General features: G+C 61.4%; 1 protein-coding gene across 3 annotated transcripts in view; it reads right to left on the reverse strand.

The window, feature by feature from the left end:
* Positions 1–15,255, reverse strand: part of ARHGAP26 (Rho GTPase activating protein 26) — a 97,460-nt gene extending 82,205 nt beyond the window's left edge. For all 3 annotated transcript variants that reach the window (XM_066197506.1, XM_066197505.1, XM_066197507.1), the window contains exon 1: positions 14,958–15,255. In XM_066197506.1, coding sequence (XP_066053603.1) covers positions 14,958–15,111 — 154 coding nt within the window. In that variant the 5' untranslated portion in view covers positions 15,112–15,255. The remainder of the gene's footprint in view (positions 1–14,957) is intronic.
* Positions 15,256–15,900: the final 645 nt, after the last annotated feature.

The raw sequence follows: 15,900 nt of genomic DNA on the forward strand, positions 1-15,900 counted from the left end.
CCCAGAGCTCAGTCCTAGAGCCGTGGGGCAGCAGCAAATGGTGACGCACAGTGACACTGCCCCCCAAGAGATGGCACCTCTGCCGTGCTCCTGTGCCGCTGAGGGAAGGCAGTAGCACAGAGCTTTATTGCTTCCCAAGCTGCAGATTCTCTCCGAGATCTGGATCCTATTAAGTTCTTACTGGCAGTGACCTGAGTGGATCCAGGCTTGGCTTTTCAGACCAGCCCTGCTAACCTGGCACACTCAGACAGCCCCGGGCACCGTGAGGCCACGGGCTCCCACGGCACCGTGCGGCCGCCGGCACTGCCCGTGTGAGGAAGACACAGTGTTCACTCCCATCTTCATTCCTTCCCCCAAAACCCAAAATTCCATGGGTTTTTTCCCTTTCCCAGCACCGGTGGAAAACGTACGTGCACGCAAAGGCCATTTCCTCCCATCAGACACCAACAGCCAAGAGATAACCGCAGCAGAGTCCAAGTGTTTTGCTTCCCCCGTGGGATAAGGGGGTTGGCAACTTTCTCCAGGCATTAAAGCTGTTTTCCCAGTGACGCTGTTGACAGCCCTGGGGTTAATCCTGCCCAGCTCAGGCCCGGCTGCCTTCACACAACTGCCTCCTAAGGTGGCAGGAAATCACCCAGCCAAGGAGGCAGGGAGAGGGGAATCCCTGGGAGATTTCCCAGTGGAAAAGTACACAGGGGGCTTCTTCAAGGAGAAGGTTCACACATAACAGGATTTGCACTTTGCTCCCTGGAGGATGGAACCAGCGTGGCTTTTACACCCTTCCCGTGCCTGGAGCTGCAGGGAGTCTCCACTGGAACCTACAGAGGCAAGAGACATGTTTTTTGGGGAAACTTCCCAGGTGCTCCTGGGCAGGGTTGAGAAGAGGGACTCAGGAGGGTGTCAGGGCCACAACACATCAAAATGAGATGCCAGGAAGACAAATGGCCCCCCCTGCCTGGCCCCGTGTTGGAAAGATCAGGTCAGCCAGGGAATAGTGAAACTGCTGGCTCAGAGCTGGGGGCTCTGCCCACAGCTGACTCTGCAGCCAGGTTGCTACATAAGCTGGAAAGAGGAAAAAAGCTCTGGCTCAGCTGGACCCAGGACAGGGGCAGAAGCAGCAGGATGGGTGGTTCAGGCTAAAGACAAACCTGCTGCTGAGTCTGGCCAGGAAGGGTTAATGCTGCTGCAAAGGGGGAGCAGAGGATGCTGCTGCAGGGCAAGCTCCGGGCTCTGCCAGAGGCTGTGCTCACACTAACGGGATTTCTACACTTCCTGCAAAGAAAACTGCTTAATAGCCTAGATTTAATGTTCAAGTGGACAACAGGAACTGAGACTCCTGCCCCTTCCTTCCCCTGCAGCAAAGAACAGCAGGAACAGCAGGCTCAGGCTGCGTGCCCTGCAAGCCCCCAGCGAGGGACGGGAGGGCGATGCCGGTGCCCACCAGCTGCCCCTCTGCCCCAAGCAGGGCAGCCCTGGGGGGTCACCACCCACACCCCTCATTTGGCTGCAGGGCAGCACCCCCACAGCCCCCCAGCCAGCTCAGAACAAGCCCAGGGGGCAGCAGGGATGGGTAATCCAGGGAACAGCCGCTCTAATCAGCGGCCAAACCCGCCGGATTACAGCCTGCCAAGGGTGCTTAGAAAGCAGCAATATGGTGTCTGTCCCCACAGCCAGCCCGGGCTGCAGCACAACACCCCTTCGTGGGCTCTCACAGCCCTCCTGCAGCTCGGGGATACCCAGGGAAGGGCTTTGGGAAGGGTCACAGCTGGGCCTGCCCATGGGTGCACGTGAACACTCTGCACGGGACACTCATCCCAACCTGGCCCCGCAGTTCGTGCAGGAATCCAGCAACAAGAACCTCATGCCCGAAAACAGCGTTTGCAGCTGCCAGCTCGGAGCTTTCCCCGCCCAGCCGCAGCCCTTGCAGCACTGGGATCAGCACCAAGCGTCAGGGCAGCATCACGAAACGCTTCATTTGCTCCAGAAGGTTTAAATCCCCTCTCTGCGCTTCCCAGCAAGGTCAGCAAAGCCCTGCTCCCGTGAGACAACGCTGTCCTCTGGGCCTGGCCCCATCCCAGAGTCACTTCCATCCAGAATTAACGCTGATTTGTTTATTAAACAACTTCTCCACCAGGTGGTTGGAGTTAATCTGTGATTTAGGATGGGACGGCAGCTGCTGGCAGGTTCCCCCCTCTGAATCATCATGAGCAAACACGTAAAACCAGATGGGCAGAGCCCACCCCACCTCCAGCACAGCTTCTGCTGTCATGCTCTGCACAAAAGCCCGTGGAGAAGCTGCCACAGCTTGGCACACGCCAGAGACGGAGGTTTGAGGGTGCCAAAGACAGCAAGGTGACCCCAAGGACCACGGGCACAGTCCCTGCAGCCCCCCAGGCAGGGAGAGCATCGCTGACAGGGCCCCACAGCTCCCCAGGCCCCATTTTGGTGCCCTTTCCACACACAGAGCCTCCAGCTGAGCCTTGTCCCAGCAACACACCCGGGGAGGCCAAATCCCACCTCCCCACTTTTACCACGGGAAGTTTACAAACACACATTCCCGACAAACCGCGCGAAGAACCCCAAACCGCCCAGATGTGCTGAAGAGCAAAACGCCCTGGAGCTCTGCCCAAGACGCCCCAAGAGTGCAGGTCCAGGAGGTGCCACAGCTGCGGCTCAGCCTTGCCCTGCAGCCAGGGGAGCTCTGGGCACTGCTGCCAGCCCGGGCATCCCCGTGTGCCTGCATTCCCTCACTCAACGTGGCTCCGTACGGCAGCGCTCGCCACGGGCACAGAGGACCCTTTGTGGCCTGAAAGGCACCATTGACACGCTCAAACACCACATCGCATTCGAGCCACACGCCACAGGAGTGGTGTTTCAGGAGATAAAGGTTCTGCGTCTGGTGAAAAACAAAGTTGGCCCTTGGAAGGGCTGCCTGGCTGCACAGCTAAAATTATCCCGCCCCCCGCTGCCCACCAGCCCAGCACCCCGGCCACGTCATCCTGCCACCCCCAAATCAATAACGCTCCGAGTTATCCCGGCAGCTTTGCCAGGCCAGGATGTTTTTGCCACGCTGCTCAAGACTCCTGACGGAAGGCGCTGGAGATCCGAGGGAAATGAAGCCACAAGGACCATCAGGGCCCCAGCTGCCAGTCCAGGGTGTCCAGTGTGACATCCTGCAGCAGGGCCAGGGCTGCGGCAGCACCAAGGCAAGAAGGCACTTCAACTCCCACTGCTCCAGCCCCTCTGCTGTTCTGCCCCGGTTGGAGGAAGTCGATGGTCAGTTGGAAGCCTTGCCCCTCTGCCCCACTTGTCAGCCATGAATCAGCCCTGGACTTCCTCAGGCTCTGGAGCCCTGAGCCCAGTGCTGAGCCTGCTTTGCCACAGAGGCAAAGGTCTCACAGCCCCTCTCCATCCTTCCTGCTCAGCTTTTCTTAGCGCTTGCCCATCGAGTCACATTGCAACAGAGCCACTCTCGTGAGTCAGACCTTTGCCTGAGACACTGCAGAAGCCCAGCTCATGCAAACAGCTCGGCCTTTCCCCCCTCAGTGTCACCAGGGCTGTGACACTGGCAGGAGAGAAACTGCTCCAGGCAGCAAGGATGAACCCATCCAACGATGTCGTTGATGAAGTGTCCCTGACACAGTTAATGAAGTGCCCCTCACCACAGGTCCCACCTCAAGGGACTTCAGCACTGGGCAGATGAACCATCAAGCAATGACCTCTCCATCCCACCAGGAAAGGAAGACCTGGGAGACTCCCACCTGTCCCACCTGGAAACCCAGGACGATGCTCCCCGCCTGCCCAAGCAGGACTTTTCAGCAGGAGCCACTCCACAGTGAAGTGCTCGGTGCCCAGCACAGTCTGGCCCTGCCCCAGCTCCGCATTAATCAGGTTATTTTAACGAGCTGCAGCAGCTGTTGACTCAGGGACCACAGCGGGGTGAGTGGCCAGAGGTGACGATGGAGGGACCGGGAGCTGCGGGCTGCGCGTGCAGCCACAGGTGCCAGGCAGCAGAGCCTGCCCCGCCTGCAGCCAGGACATCAGCGAACCAAGCCCAGGAGTGATGTAAACGACCCCCGGAAAGGCCTCCCATTCCTGGAGAGCCTGAGGAGACAGATGCCTGCAGCTGCAGGGAGGCACAGCCTAACAGAGTCCTCGCTCCCAGCAAGGAGCAGTGGGGCTCAGAGAAACACTGACCTGCCAGAGCCCTCCTGGCAGCGCTGGCAACCACTACACACCCCCAGGACGGCCCTGGAAGATGAGGGGCCCAAAGCCAGGTACCACCAGCCTGGCAGGCAGCGTCCAGGCTGACCAAAACCGTGTGGAGAACCAGCACATCGGATCAGCACAGCCCTTGGTGACCCCTGCCCAGCGGCCTTCCTGGCGCTCTGCAGTCCTCCCACAGCCCCCAGAGCATCACTGCCTCCAGCTCCCGGAGGGGCACAGCCCACCGGCCCCCCAGCACAGGGCAGCACCCCCCGGATGCCAACCCCACTCTCCCGTGCTGGACACAGAGCGTTCCGTGCGCTCGGCGGCAAAACAAAACGAAACGGCGTTTCTGCACTTCCCCACCCAGCTCCCACGTCTGGCACTTTTCCCCTCGCTTATTTTTGTTCACATCCTGGTGTTGTTTTATGGCAGAACCCCCCCGGCCCGCCCCAACCTGCAGCCACAGGGATTGCCAGGCAGGGAGCCAGGCGTCGAAGCAACGGGAGCTCAGGTGGGAGCAGGCAAGGTCTGCGAATAAAATCCAGCATAAACATTCACCACTTCAACACAGAGGAGGGGATGCATCCAAACAGGAAACACAGGCAACAGCTTAAGTGCCTGGAAAACATCGGGGACATGGTAACGAAATGGAAAATTACCATCCTGGCTGGCATTTCCACGGGCAGCCGGCTGCACGAGTGAGCAACGTGAGGAAGCGGCAGTGAAAATCCCTGTGGCCCAACCAGGCCAGGGATTTGGGCACAGTGCTGGCTCAGAGAGAGAGATGTCAGACCTGCTGAGCACGGCTGGCCCACTGCGCCGAGTGCCTGACCTTCAAACCCCAATCCCTGACTGCTATTCCCAAAACAAGGATTTGGAGTATGGCGTTTCCCCTCCACCTGCACACTGCCCCACTGCCACTGCTCCGGCAGGCCATGTAAACACCTCCAGCCTTACACCTGTGAGTAAAGTGCCTCCGAGGGAAGGATGGAAATACTGTTTTACTCACAGCCCCCCACTGCCCCCAGCTCCCTCACCAGGGAGTGCAGGTCAGTCGCTGCTGCCATAACACTGCTCCAACAATTGTAGCTTCTCCTCCTCCTTCTCTTCAGGTTGGGCATCAGGAGAAATTTCTTCCTGGAAAGAATGGTCGGGCTCTGGGAGGGGCTGCCCAGGGATGTGGTGGAGTCCCCATGCCTGGAGGCGTCCAAGGAAGGATGTGGCACTCAGTGCTCTGGGCTGGTTGACAAGATGCTGATGGGTCACAGGTTGGACTTGATAATCGTGGAGGTCATTTCCATCCTCAATCATCGTGTAACTCTGTGATTCCTCTCCAAACCCTGGCACGACCCACAGGAAGGCTGCAGATGACTTTACCCTTGTTACCACAATATTTCATCGACTGGAGCCTGGAATCACATTTCATTAGGACAGAATGCCCTGCCCGAGACAGCTAATCGATTTAGAGGACACTAATCCAGAAGAAATTTGCTCCTGACCCAGGCAATGCCCATTAGTGGAGCAGAAGGGGGCCTGGCAGGGAGGGCGGCCCCTGCACGGGGGGGCTGTGGCAGAGCCCCTGCCAGACACCCAGATTGCCTCAGGCACTGGCCCCGCTCCTGGATTAGTTTGTTATTAAATCTGATTAGTTAATAGGTGGGCCACAGGGAGCCTGCTTGACTTCTCAAGGGGCAGCACCAAAGCACTGGGGTCCCCAGGGGACGATGAAGCCAGAGACCCCCGTGCCCCAGGTGGGGCGGGGACCCAGGCCCTGTCCCTGCGGGCAGGACAGGCCTTCCTGGGCAAATCCCATGGCACAGGGCAGTGCTCCCCTCTCTTGTCCCCATCCCAGAGGCAGCAGCTCTCGCCCACAGGCGGGGCAGGGAAGCGGGGTCAGCTCCCAGCCCCTCCAGGAGCTGCTCCGCACAACCTCCTTCCTTCTCCTCCCAAGGAGGTTGCGGAAATCCTTTTGTCGCCGGCGCTCCTCCACCTCAGCTGTAAGAACAGGAAAAAATCCCACTGTGCTTGCAGGAACATCAGTGGCAAGTGAGTCAATTTTTCCTGCTTCGACAGGAAAAGAGAAATATAAATTAAAATCTCCAGCAGAGCACAGGGAGGCACGCAGGGTGAGAACAGGGACGCACAGCCCAGGGCGCAGCACAGAACCATGGAACAGTTTAGGTGGGAAAAACCCTCCAAGATTCTCATGTCCTGCTGTTCCCCCTGCACTGCCAAAACCAACATAGACCATTGTCCTCACCTGTAAAACCCCTCCAGGGACGGTGACTTCACCACTGCCCCGGGTAGCCCGTGCCAGTACCTGACCACCCTTTCCAGGAAGAAACCACTGCCTTTAACCTGGGCTTTCTCCGGGAATTCGTGGGAGAGACACCCAACGCTCGGCTCTGCAATGGTTGGGATTTTTTTGTAAAACATTGCTTAGCAACCAGCCCTCAACGAGGGCATCGCAATGGACAGACGCTGCTTCAGCGAGAAAAAGAATAAAAAACCAGCCAAGGGACGCCGTACCAGGCAGTGTTAGGAAAAGGCACACGCCAGCTCTTTTTACAGGTCACAGCCCAGAGAAGCCTCCACGCCTCCCTCACTGTGCGCCACGGGATCCCAGACTGGTTTGGGTTGGAAGGGACCTCCCAGCTCATCTCTTAAAGCTCATCTGCCATGGGCAGGGACACCCTCCGCTAGCGCAGGTGGCTCCAAGCCCTGCCTGAGGCCGCAGCAAAGCGTGGGGAAGGGTGAGGTGGCAGCAGCCAGCCTCGGCTGTCCCTCTGCCCCCGCGCTGGCACAGGCCCCCGCGCCGCTCCACGTGCCACAGCCAGATGGTCCGGGGGCTGCTGCGCTTCCCACCGGCCAGAAACCCGCCTGGCATCGCGGCACAGACATCCCCTTCCCCCTCGGCACCACGGTGCCCGCGGCACGGAGCATCCCCAGCACAGCCCTGCACCCGCCGGCTCCCGTCAGCTGCCGGGAGCCGAGAGAGGGGCACAATTCCCAGTTCCTCCAAGCCACACCCGAGACCACCCTCGCCATTAACAGCTGGGGTGATGCCCTAAAGACCCGCGCTCGTCAGGAGCCCAGGGGCCCGGTTGCACGGAGCAGGTGGAAGCACCTTCGGCACGGGCGGAGCGCCGGGAAGACGGGGGAAACGTCGCCGTCGCCGGCGGCGCGGTGACAGCCGCTCGCGTGCCCGGCGGAGGAGGACGGGGATGATTCACAGCGGGGCGAACAAGCTGCGCAGGTTTCCGGACGAGCTCCCCCTCGCTCTGCCTCCCCTCCCGCCCACCGCGGTCACGCTACAGCTACTCATCGCAGCGCTCCTGAGAAGCGAGGGATGAAGTAACCCGAGCCCAGCGATGGATGCCTGGCACAGCCCGTCCCCGCACTGGCTGTCCCCCAGCCCGTCCCCTCGCTGTCCTGCTGCTGGATGCTGCAGAAGGGGCCCAGAATGCCCCAAACCAGAACCACACGCGAGCAGGGTTTGCTTGGCCCCACTGGCACCGCTGCTGCCCCTCGGACACGGTGTGGGGACTGCAGCCCCTCTGTGGTGGTGCAGGAATGCCACCCCCTGAGCAGCCCTGCCCGGGTCTCTGCAGGGATGCTGGCACTGCTCCTGGGCTTCAGGAAGAGGCACACCTCGATTTTAGGGTGCCTGCGGGGACAGGGCGTGAACAAAGGGGTTGGCGGTGCCCCTGTGGCAGCCAGGGAGGGGTCTGGCAGACAGCGAGGACAGAACCCGCTTTGCCCCATGCCATCCCTGCTACTGAACCAGCCAGAGAAGCACCACGTGTGCCAACCTGCAGAGAGAGAGAACGCAGGGACACGGGCACTGCCGCCTCCCACCCTCCCCGCAGCAACCATGGGAACGGCATTTCCTCGCTCGGGTTCCCCACGTCACTGCGAGCTGCCACCAGCAAAGCAAAGGGAGAAAAAAGGAAACCTAAAGAGCCCAGAGCTCCCAGCCCGTGTCCAGGGCACGCAGGCGATGCCACACACGCCGCAGGTGATGCCACACGCCTCTCGGTCTGGCAGCATTGCAGACGCAAATGGAGACGGATGATTCAAGCTGTGCCAGCACATCTGCAGCCTTGGGAAAACAGCCTCCTGACCCAAATCAGGCAAATCTGCTCCATGCTGGAAGCGTGAGCAGGACACGGCGTGCAGGCGGCTCCCGGTGCTGGAGGAACACAGGGACATCCAAGCTGGCCCTCTCACCCCCTTCCCAGGTCCACCATCCCTGCTCAGATCACTCCCTGCACACAGGTGTGCACTCTGTCTCCACCAGCTCCGGCAGTCCCAGCCGCTGCCTCCGAGAGCTGCTCTCTATCCCAGTCCTTCCCCTGCCACCCCAAAAGGTTGGGTTGAACCCGGCATGGGACAGGTGCTCAGCGCAGGCCCTGCAGCCTCTCCAGGCTCTGTCCCCACCCCAGTGTATCGGGACATGTGCCCAGAGGTGCTCTGTGGCACGCTCCCAATTACAGGGATCTCCCAGCCCTGTTAATGAGCCTTCTGTCAGCACAATGTAAAGGCTGTAATCATGAACACGGGCTCTCCTGCACACCCCAACCCTCGTGCGCACGAGGTTCCCTGTCAGTGCTGCTGACAGCCCAGCCCCACATCTCACAGCACCCCCTCAGTGCCCACCCCGCTGTCCCTGGCTCCCACCATCAGTGCCCAAACCTGCCAGCACTGTGGGGTCGTGGCTGGGGTGGGATTCCCTGGGAGATGGAATGAAGATTCCCTGGGGATGTTGTGAGGATCTCCTGCACGGATCACAACCACGGCAGTGACTGTGCACACGGGGGAACCCCTGCAGCACCCACACAGGGCGAGTTTCCCTCTGACACTCAGGCTGGGGATAAGTGTGCAGCCCTCTGGAGCCAGCCCCGATGGCACAAGGACCCCTCCAGGGCTCACAGTGCAGACCCACCATCACAAAAAGCATCTCCCAAGCAGGAATATGATCCTGTTGCTAATTTTCTCTGGGGAGGAAGAGGAGGACTGGCTTGTGCTAAAACTGAAGCACAGTATTATCACCTAGCTCTCATTTGAATGAAATCCCAGACAAGTTATTAAAGATGTGGTTGCACAAGCCACACAGGTCATGCAAAGGAGGAGGAGAAGTCCTTGGTGCCTCTGGCTCTGCTGGTGCAGGACTGGCTGAGCCACAACCATGTCCCTCCTCCACAGCTGAAAGTATTCCCTACACCGAATGTTTACTACAGGAACGAAGAGCGAAAAAATGCACCCTGACACACGAGAGCCACGTTACACCTCGGCTGGGTGAACAAAGCAGGAAAAAAATCAAAGTAGATCATTTTACCAGCCAAACCCCAAGCCACGTGCTTTCCCCTGCGGTTTGCAAGGCAGAGGGAGAGCCCAGGGGACCCTCTGAGCTCCTTGAGCAACGCCGGATGCTCCAGGAAACCCTCCCCTGCCCCAAGGCAGCAATTCCCCGGGCTGGGCCGTGCAGGTGACTCACCTTGGCTGCCCACACCCACGGCGGCCGTGGGCAGCACGCAGTGCTCGGGGCCAGCAGCCCAGCACATTTCCCATGGCACAGCCCAGGCAGAATCGAGTGCCAGCGGTCACAGCGACCCAGCCAGGTGGCTGCTGCTGGTTTTGCACCCTCCAGAAAGCACAGGGCTCCTTTTCCTCCAAACAGGAGCCTGCAAAGGCCAGCCCTGTGCTGGGTAGGAGCACAGCCCTGAGCCGTTTGCACCTGCACAAACAGGGGCTGTTCCTGGAAAAACCAGACCTAAACCTCTGAACCTTGACCCCTCCCTTCTGTGCGAAGGGGGCGAGAAGGTTTGGCCTCTGACTGTTTTCTTCAGGGACCAGAAGAGCAAACAGGAGGAAAATAACCCAAGATGGGCTCTGCATTCCTTCTCCCCAGCACCGAGCACCTGGGGCACAAGGACCTGCCACCCCAGATGGCACCAGGCTACCAAGCAGCCCCAGACTGGGATCATGCTGCAGCACACCCAAGGCCTTTCTCCCTGCAGAAGCACACGGGGGCACCTTGAGCGCACAGCACCGTGTTATCTACCTGCCCTCTGCCCACAGAGGCTCCCCCAGACCCACTCCCGGGGGGACAGAATGAGCTGAACCAGGGCCATGGGGGTGGGAAAGGCAGTGACAAAGTGGCAACGTGGGCAACCGCTGGCATCGGCCTGTCGCGTTTCCTTATCACCGGCCTGGGCCTCGTTTGTGCAGAAAGGGAATTAAGCAAACGCTGGGCAAAAGTTTCACTTTCGCTTCCAGCGTGTAGCAGATCCAGCTCCACCCGGGGCCGGCACTGCCACCCCACAGCCACGGGCACCGACATCTCCCAAAGGCTCGGTTTCACCAAGATGCTGCAGAGATGTGGAACAGAACCCTTGTGCAAGCACATCCCAGAGTCTGGAACACCAACAGCACCACCAGGAACTGTCCCGTTTCACATTTCAAGCTGCACAGCAGCCTCGGCGTCCCAGGAAATACCCCAGAGCTGCAGCAACAGCCCCGCTGGCATCACCCATGGCGGCAGCACAGGCCACAGCAGCCATGCCGGCACAGTGCAGGCACACAGGGCTCAGCCCAGGGGGCAACTCATTACAGTCACACCCTGCAGGCACAGACAGAAGGGAGACCAGAGCTCTGTGACAGCACAACCACCAGCTGAGAGCCTCAGCTGGGAGCAGGGGCAGCCCCCAGCTGCCCACCGCAGCCAGCACGGGACACGCTGGTGTGGGGCAGAGCTGGCATGAGACCTGTGGGACAGGGCCACAGCACCTGCCCCGGGAAGCTGGTGGGGCCAGAGGAGTTCCCAGGCACGGCAGGATCCAGGTCCGCCCCGGCATCAGCCCTTCGGTCCCGTCCCTCCTCGCTGCCGGCCGCAGCTCTGCGGTGACCTGGCCAAAAACACAGCTCGAGGAAAAGTGATCCAAAACACCAAACCAGCCCAGCTGTGCCTTCTGGGGCATGGGCACCTCTGCCTTTCCCGTGGGAGCCTGGCACAGGCAGCCCGTGTGCCCTCGTGGGGAGGGGGTTCACAGAGCCGCCCCAGCCCCGGCCCAGCCCCACCACACAAATTGCAGTTTGTGCCCAGGGAGCACGGCAGCAGCCGGGGCGTGGACGGCTTTGGTGGCTTCAAATTAGTGCCTGGGAGTTGGAAGCAGGAAAACAAACCAGCAGAAACGTGGCAGGGCACCAGGCTGCACCCAGTGCCTGAAGGGGACGACAGCCCCATCGCCACCGGGACACGGCGCCTGGGAGGACAGGAGGGCACAGGGAGGAGGAGGAGGAGGAGGAGGAGGGTGCCAGGCTCAGCCCTGTGCTACAGCACAGGGGAGGTGATGGCTGGCAGCCCCTGCACCCCCACACCCTCTATCCTTACGTGGCTGCTTGTTTCCCAAAGCAAGCTGCGGGCATCTCCACATCACCATCCCAGTGCCTGGGCCCCAGCTCCCCCTCCGGGGAAGCACAGGGGCTGGAGGCGATGCCAGCACAGGGACAAGCCACTGGCTCCCTGCCTGCCCCTCGCACAGGCACAGCGACATGCCAAGGGAGGAAATCCTCCAGCATCCCTGGTCCCGATGGTCACCACAGCTCCTGAGCCAGAGAACAACTTTCAAGGCATCCAGGCTTCGAGTTCATTATTTATGTCACACTTGAAGTCTCTGCATCTGTAAAACTTTCTGAATAATTTATGGATGGTGGATCGGGGAGGAAGAGGGACACGTTTTGCTGAAAACCAGGTCACTGAATACCAGCCAAGCAGCAAAGGGAGACAATGGAAACAGGCACAGAAACTCACTGGGGGAAAGAGATCCAACAGCATTTATGTGCACACAGACACACACACTCCCGAGATGCCCTTGGCATCTGAGGATATTTAGCAAAACCAGCCCTTCAGCAAATGAGGATCATTTTCAACCTCCTGAATTTATTCTTTCTTCAAAGGGAAGGAGAAAGCGCTGTGAATCATCCCTGTTTCTCTCTGTACCTACACTGAGGGCAAAAGGAGGGCAGAGCAGCCCTTTCACCAAAGCCTGGCAGATTTTTTTTCTTGTCCTTACTCCAGTCTCACCATCCCTGCATTCCAGTGTTGTTGCTCCTGCCCAGCTCTGCAGAGGGCTCTTCCTCCCTCCTCATCTTCCTCCCCTCCACCAGCCAGCCCAAGCAGCCCCTCACCAGCACAGAGCACACACGTTCTCCCCACGCCTGTCCTCACACAAAGAGGATGTGAAACGTTCAGCAGAAGGGGCAAGAGGAAGGAAAAGGAGAGAGGATATTGCAAAGCCCTCTGTCACACCGCCCAAGGGCCCAGACACCCTGGGAACCCCTCACTCCACTGTGATCTCCTGAGCCAGGGGTCTGCTGCCCCCAGGCCTGCCCAGCTCCACAGCCAAGCGTCACGAGGACAGCTGGGCAGCAGCATGGAGACAGTGACAGTGAGATAAGGCCACCAGCCATGGAGAGAGAAACCAAAACCACTTGGAAACACCACTGTAAAATAAAAGCCGGTTAAGGAAAGCAAGCACAGCCAGGAATGATCCCCAGATACCACCTGCACTGGCTCCCAGGGGTGACATCCCGGCCCCTGCAGCAGTGACACAGATACAACAACCAGCAACAGGCAGCACAGCAGCTCCTCACCCCTGGAGCATCTCCATCCCTGCTGCTGGACACTGCAATGCTCCCATGAGACCTTGGAGCTGTCACACACTGAGGGTGACACAGGTGGGAAGAGCCAGCCCAGACCCCACCCAGCACCAGGGCTCTGCAGGATCACTCTGAGGCACCACAGCGTGAAGCAGCCACGGGGCCACTGAAGCCACTCCTGCAGCAGGAGGAGGATGCACAGAGGGCCAAGCATCCCAGCCAGGGAGGGGACCACATGCCCCAAACGCTCCCCCAGGGCAGCCTGGGGACCAGCCCCGTGCCACACGTGCCGGGGAGGTGGCGGCAGGGCAGGCACCGGGCACTGATTTACTCTCCAGCACAATCAGCGTTATTCCTGTCCCTGCAGCCTGGGCACCACGGGAACTCCCCGCCGGCCCTGCGCAGGAATTAAGGGCTAATCCAGGAACACATTCAATAGAAGCTACAAAACAATTCAGCCATGAAAACATCCTTATCTCCAGAGGCCAGCGAGCGTTCTTCCTGCCCGGTGCGAGCAGCCCGGGGCGTGCAGCACGGCCACGGTCACAGCCAGGGGGACAGGAGCCCACTGGCAGCCACCAGCCCGCAGGGGCTCCCAGCACACCCCAAAATACCAAATACAGCGTGCCCAGGGCGAGAGCACAGCCGGTCACCTCAGCCAGCACCTGCTACAAGCTACCTGACTAAGCCCAGAGATGCCTCAGGACTCACCAGCTCACTCCCAAAATGCATTTTCTGCGATGAACAACACTGTAGGATTTGTTCTGGGATAAAATGAATGCTACAGGCAGGGCCAGGCGCTGCTGCCTTCGGCAAACGCTCCACAGCAGAACACAGCTCAGACCTGCAGAGCCATAAATGCACCCACAGCTGTCAGGGTTGAGAGTCTTTTAACCCCAAATGCCAAGAATTGGTACAACGGGAGTCCCTGTAAGCCAGATGTTACCAGCTGCTACTTGAGCACAGAGGAACGACACCCATGGGGCACCATGATCTCTCGGTGTGAGATCAGAAGGGGAGGGAGCAGGAATCAGAATCCTTCTGGGAATGGACAGGGTGGTGGGAATGGATGGAGCATTCCCTGCCCGTGCATCCTGGGGTGACCTCGCCCCTGTGTTTGTGGTGTGCCCCTGTCAGCCCATGGCACAGACTGGTGCCCACACGTGCTGCCACCGTGCTGGGTACAGGCACCCCCCTGGATGGGGAAGCACCCTGTGATTTGGGACAAAGAAACTTCAAAACAGAAAAAACCCCAAATGACCCCATGAGGGAAGAGCAGAAACAGAGCCACAGCTTGTGCCCACCCAGCACAGCCCACCCAATGCTGGCAGCCATGCAGAGGCGTCCCCAGCCCCGGCCGTGGGGACAGGAGCCAGCCCAGCCCGGGCACCAGGGAGGACCAGGACGCTGCCAGCCACAGGTGAGGGTCTCCCCAGCCCCGGAGCCACAGCCCGCGCCGCTGATCCCCCTCCCACCCAGACCCCTCCTCACCGGTTTGCACCACCTCCACCTTCCCCATGGAGACGGAGAGGACGGCACCGGAGGGGTCAGCCCGGGCACAGCCACAGCGGGGGCTCCGGGCATCGCCCACCCTGGGCACAGAGGGCACAGAGGACAACCGGAGAGGGCGGCGGGCGAGGCACCGACCCACCACCCCAAAAACCGCTCCCAAAGGAGGCGACCCCCGAGGGGCACGGAGCGGGACGTGGCGGAGCAGGACCAGAACCACACACACCACAAGGGCCCATGGCCACGCGCAGCCCGCCGGACCAGGGCCGGAACCCTGTACGTCCCGATGGATCCCGCCGGTGCAGCACACGCGTTCAGCCCGAGCGGGGCCGGGCCCGGGCGTGTGCCGACGGTCCAGAACCAGGAGCACACACGGCCCCGTGGACCGCGGCCAGGCACATCCTGGTGCACCGCGCACGTCCCGCTGGACCAGGACCAGGCACGTTCCCCCGGCCCCGCCGGGCACAGGGGGGACACGGGTGGGCGCAGGTGGTCCCGGATGGACGAGCCCCGTGCCCGGGGCAGCGCGGGGCGGGGGTCGCGGGATCCCGCAGGGCCGCCCCCAGCCCCGCACTTACTCTTGAGGGCGGCGACCAGCGACTTCCCGTCCTTGATGAGCTCCTTGATGAACTTGTTGGTCTTGTCCAGCTCGGCCTCGTGGGAGCGCAGCCGCTCCCGGAACTGCGGACTGTCCAGGCAGCACTCGCTGAACTCCAGCGCCGGCAGCCCCATGCTGCCCGGCACGGCGGGGGGAAAGCACGCCAAAAATCCGCAGAAAACGTAAAAACGGAAGGGGTTTTACGGCGAGGCGCGCAGCCGCCGGCGCGGGCGGGCGGCGGGAGCGCGGTGCCGGGCCAGGCCGAGCCGGGAGCGGGGCCGGGCGGAGCGGCGGGAGCCGAGCCGCGCCGGGGCGGAGCTGCTGCCGCCGCCGCTCTGGGGCCGCCGCCCGGGCCCGCCCGCGCCGCCGCTGCGACACGCCCCCCGCCACCGGCCAATGGGAGCGCGCCGGCACCGCCTCTCCCCGCCTTCTCCGCCCGCTCGGCCAATCGGGTGCGTGGGCGGGGCCGTGCCTTCCCCGCGGCTCCCGCACCTGGGCCGGCCCCGCCCCGGGCAGAGGCGGCCCCGGCCCGGCCGTGCTCCGCTCCCGCCCCGCTCCGCTCCCGCCCCGCTCCGTTCTCCGCCACCCTGCCCGGCCCTGCCCCGCTCCGCTCCCGCCCCGCTCCGTTCTCCGCCACCCGGCCCGGCCCGGCCCCGCCGCGGGGAATCCCGCGCCCGGCCTGCGGCAGCGCCGCTCCGGCCCGCCCCGCGCCCCGCCGGGTGGCGGCTGGCACGTTTCTGCTCCCGTGGCACATCTGTGCGGGAGATTACTGCCCGGGCTTAGTGGTGTGATCGGCGAGAATAAACCCGTAATCTCCTGGAGGGGCTGGATGTGGAGCGGCCGCGGGAGGAGCCGGCGCCAACGAGGAGCTGCGGGGCCCTGTCCCAGCGCTGTGTCCCCAAAGGAGCATCGTCCCACGGACG

This window comes from Chamaea fasciata, unplaced genomic scaffold (genome assembly GCF_029207755.1).
Source record: "Chamaea fasciata isolate MVZ Bird 193981 ecotype frontalis unplaced genomic scaffold, bChaFas1.0.hap1 SCAF_15, whole genome shotgun sequence".
In the NCBI taxonomy this organism is placed as follows: Eukaryota; Metazoa; Chordata; class Aves; order Passeriformes; family Sylviidae; genus Chamaea; species Chamaea fasciata.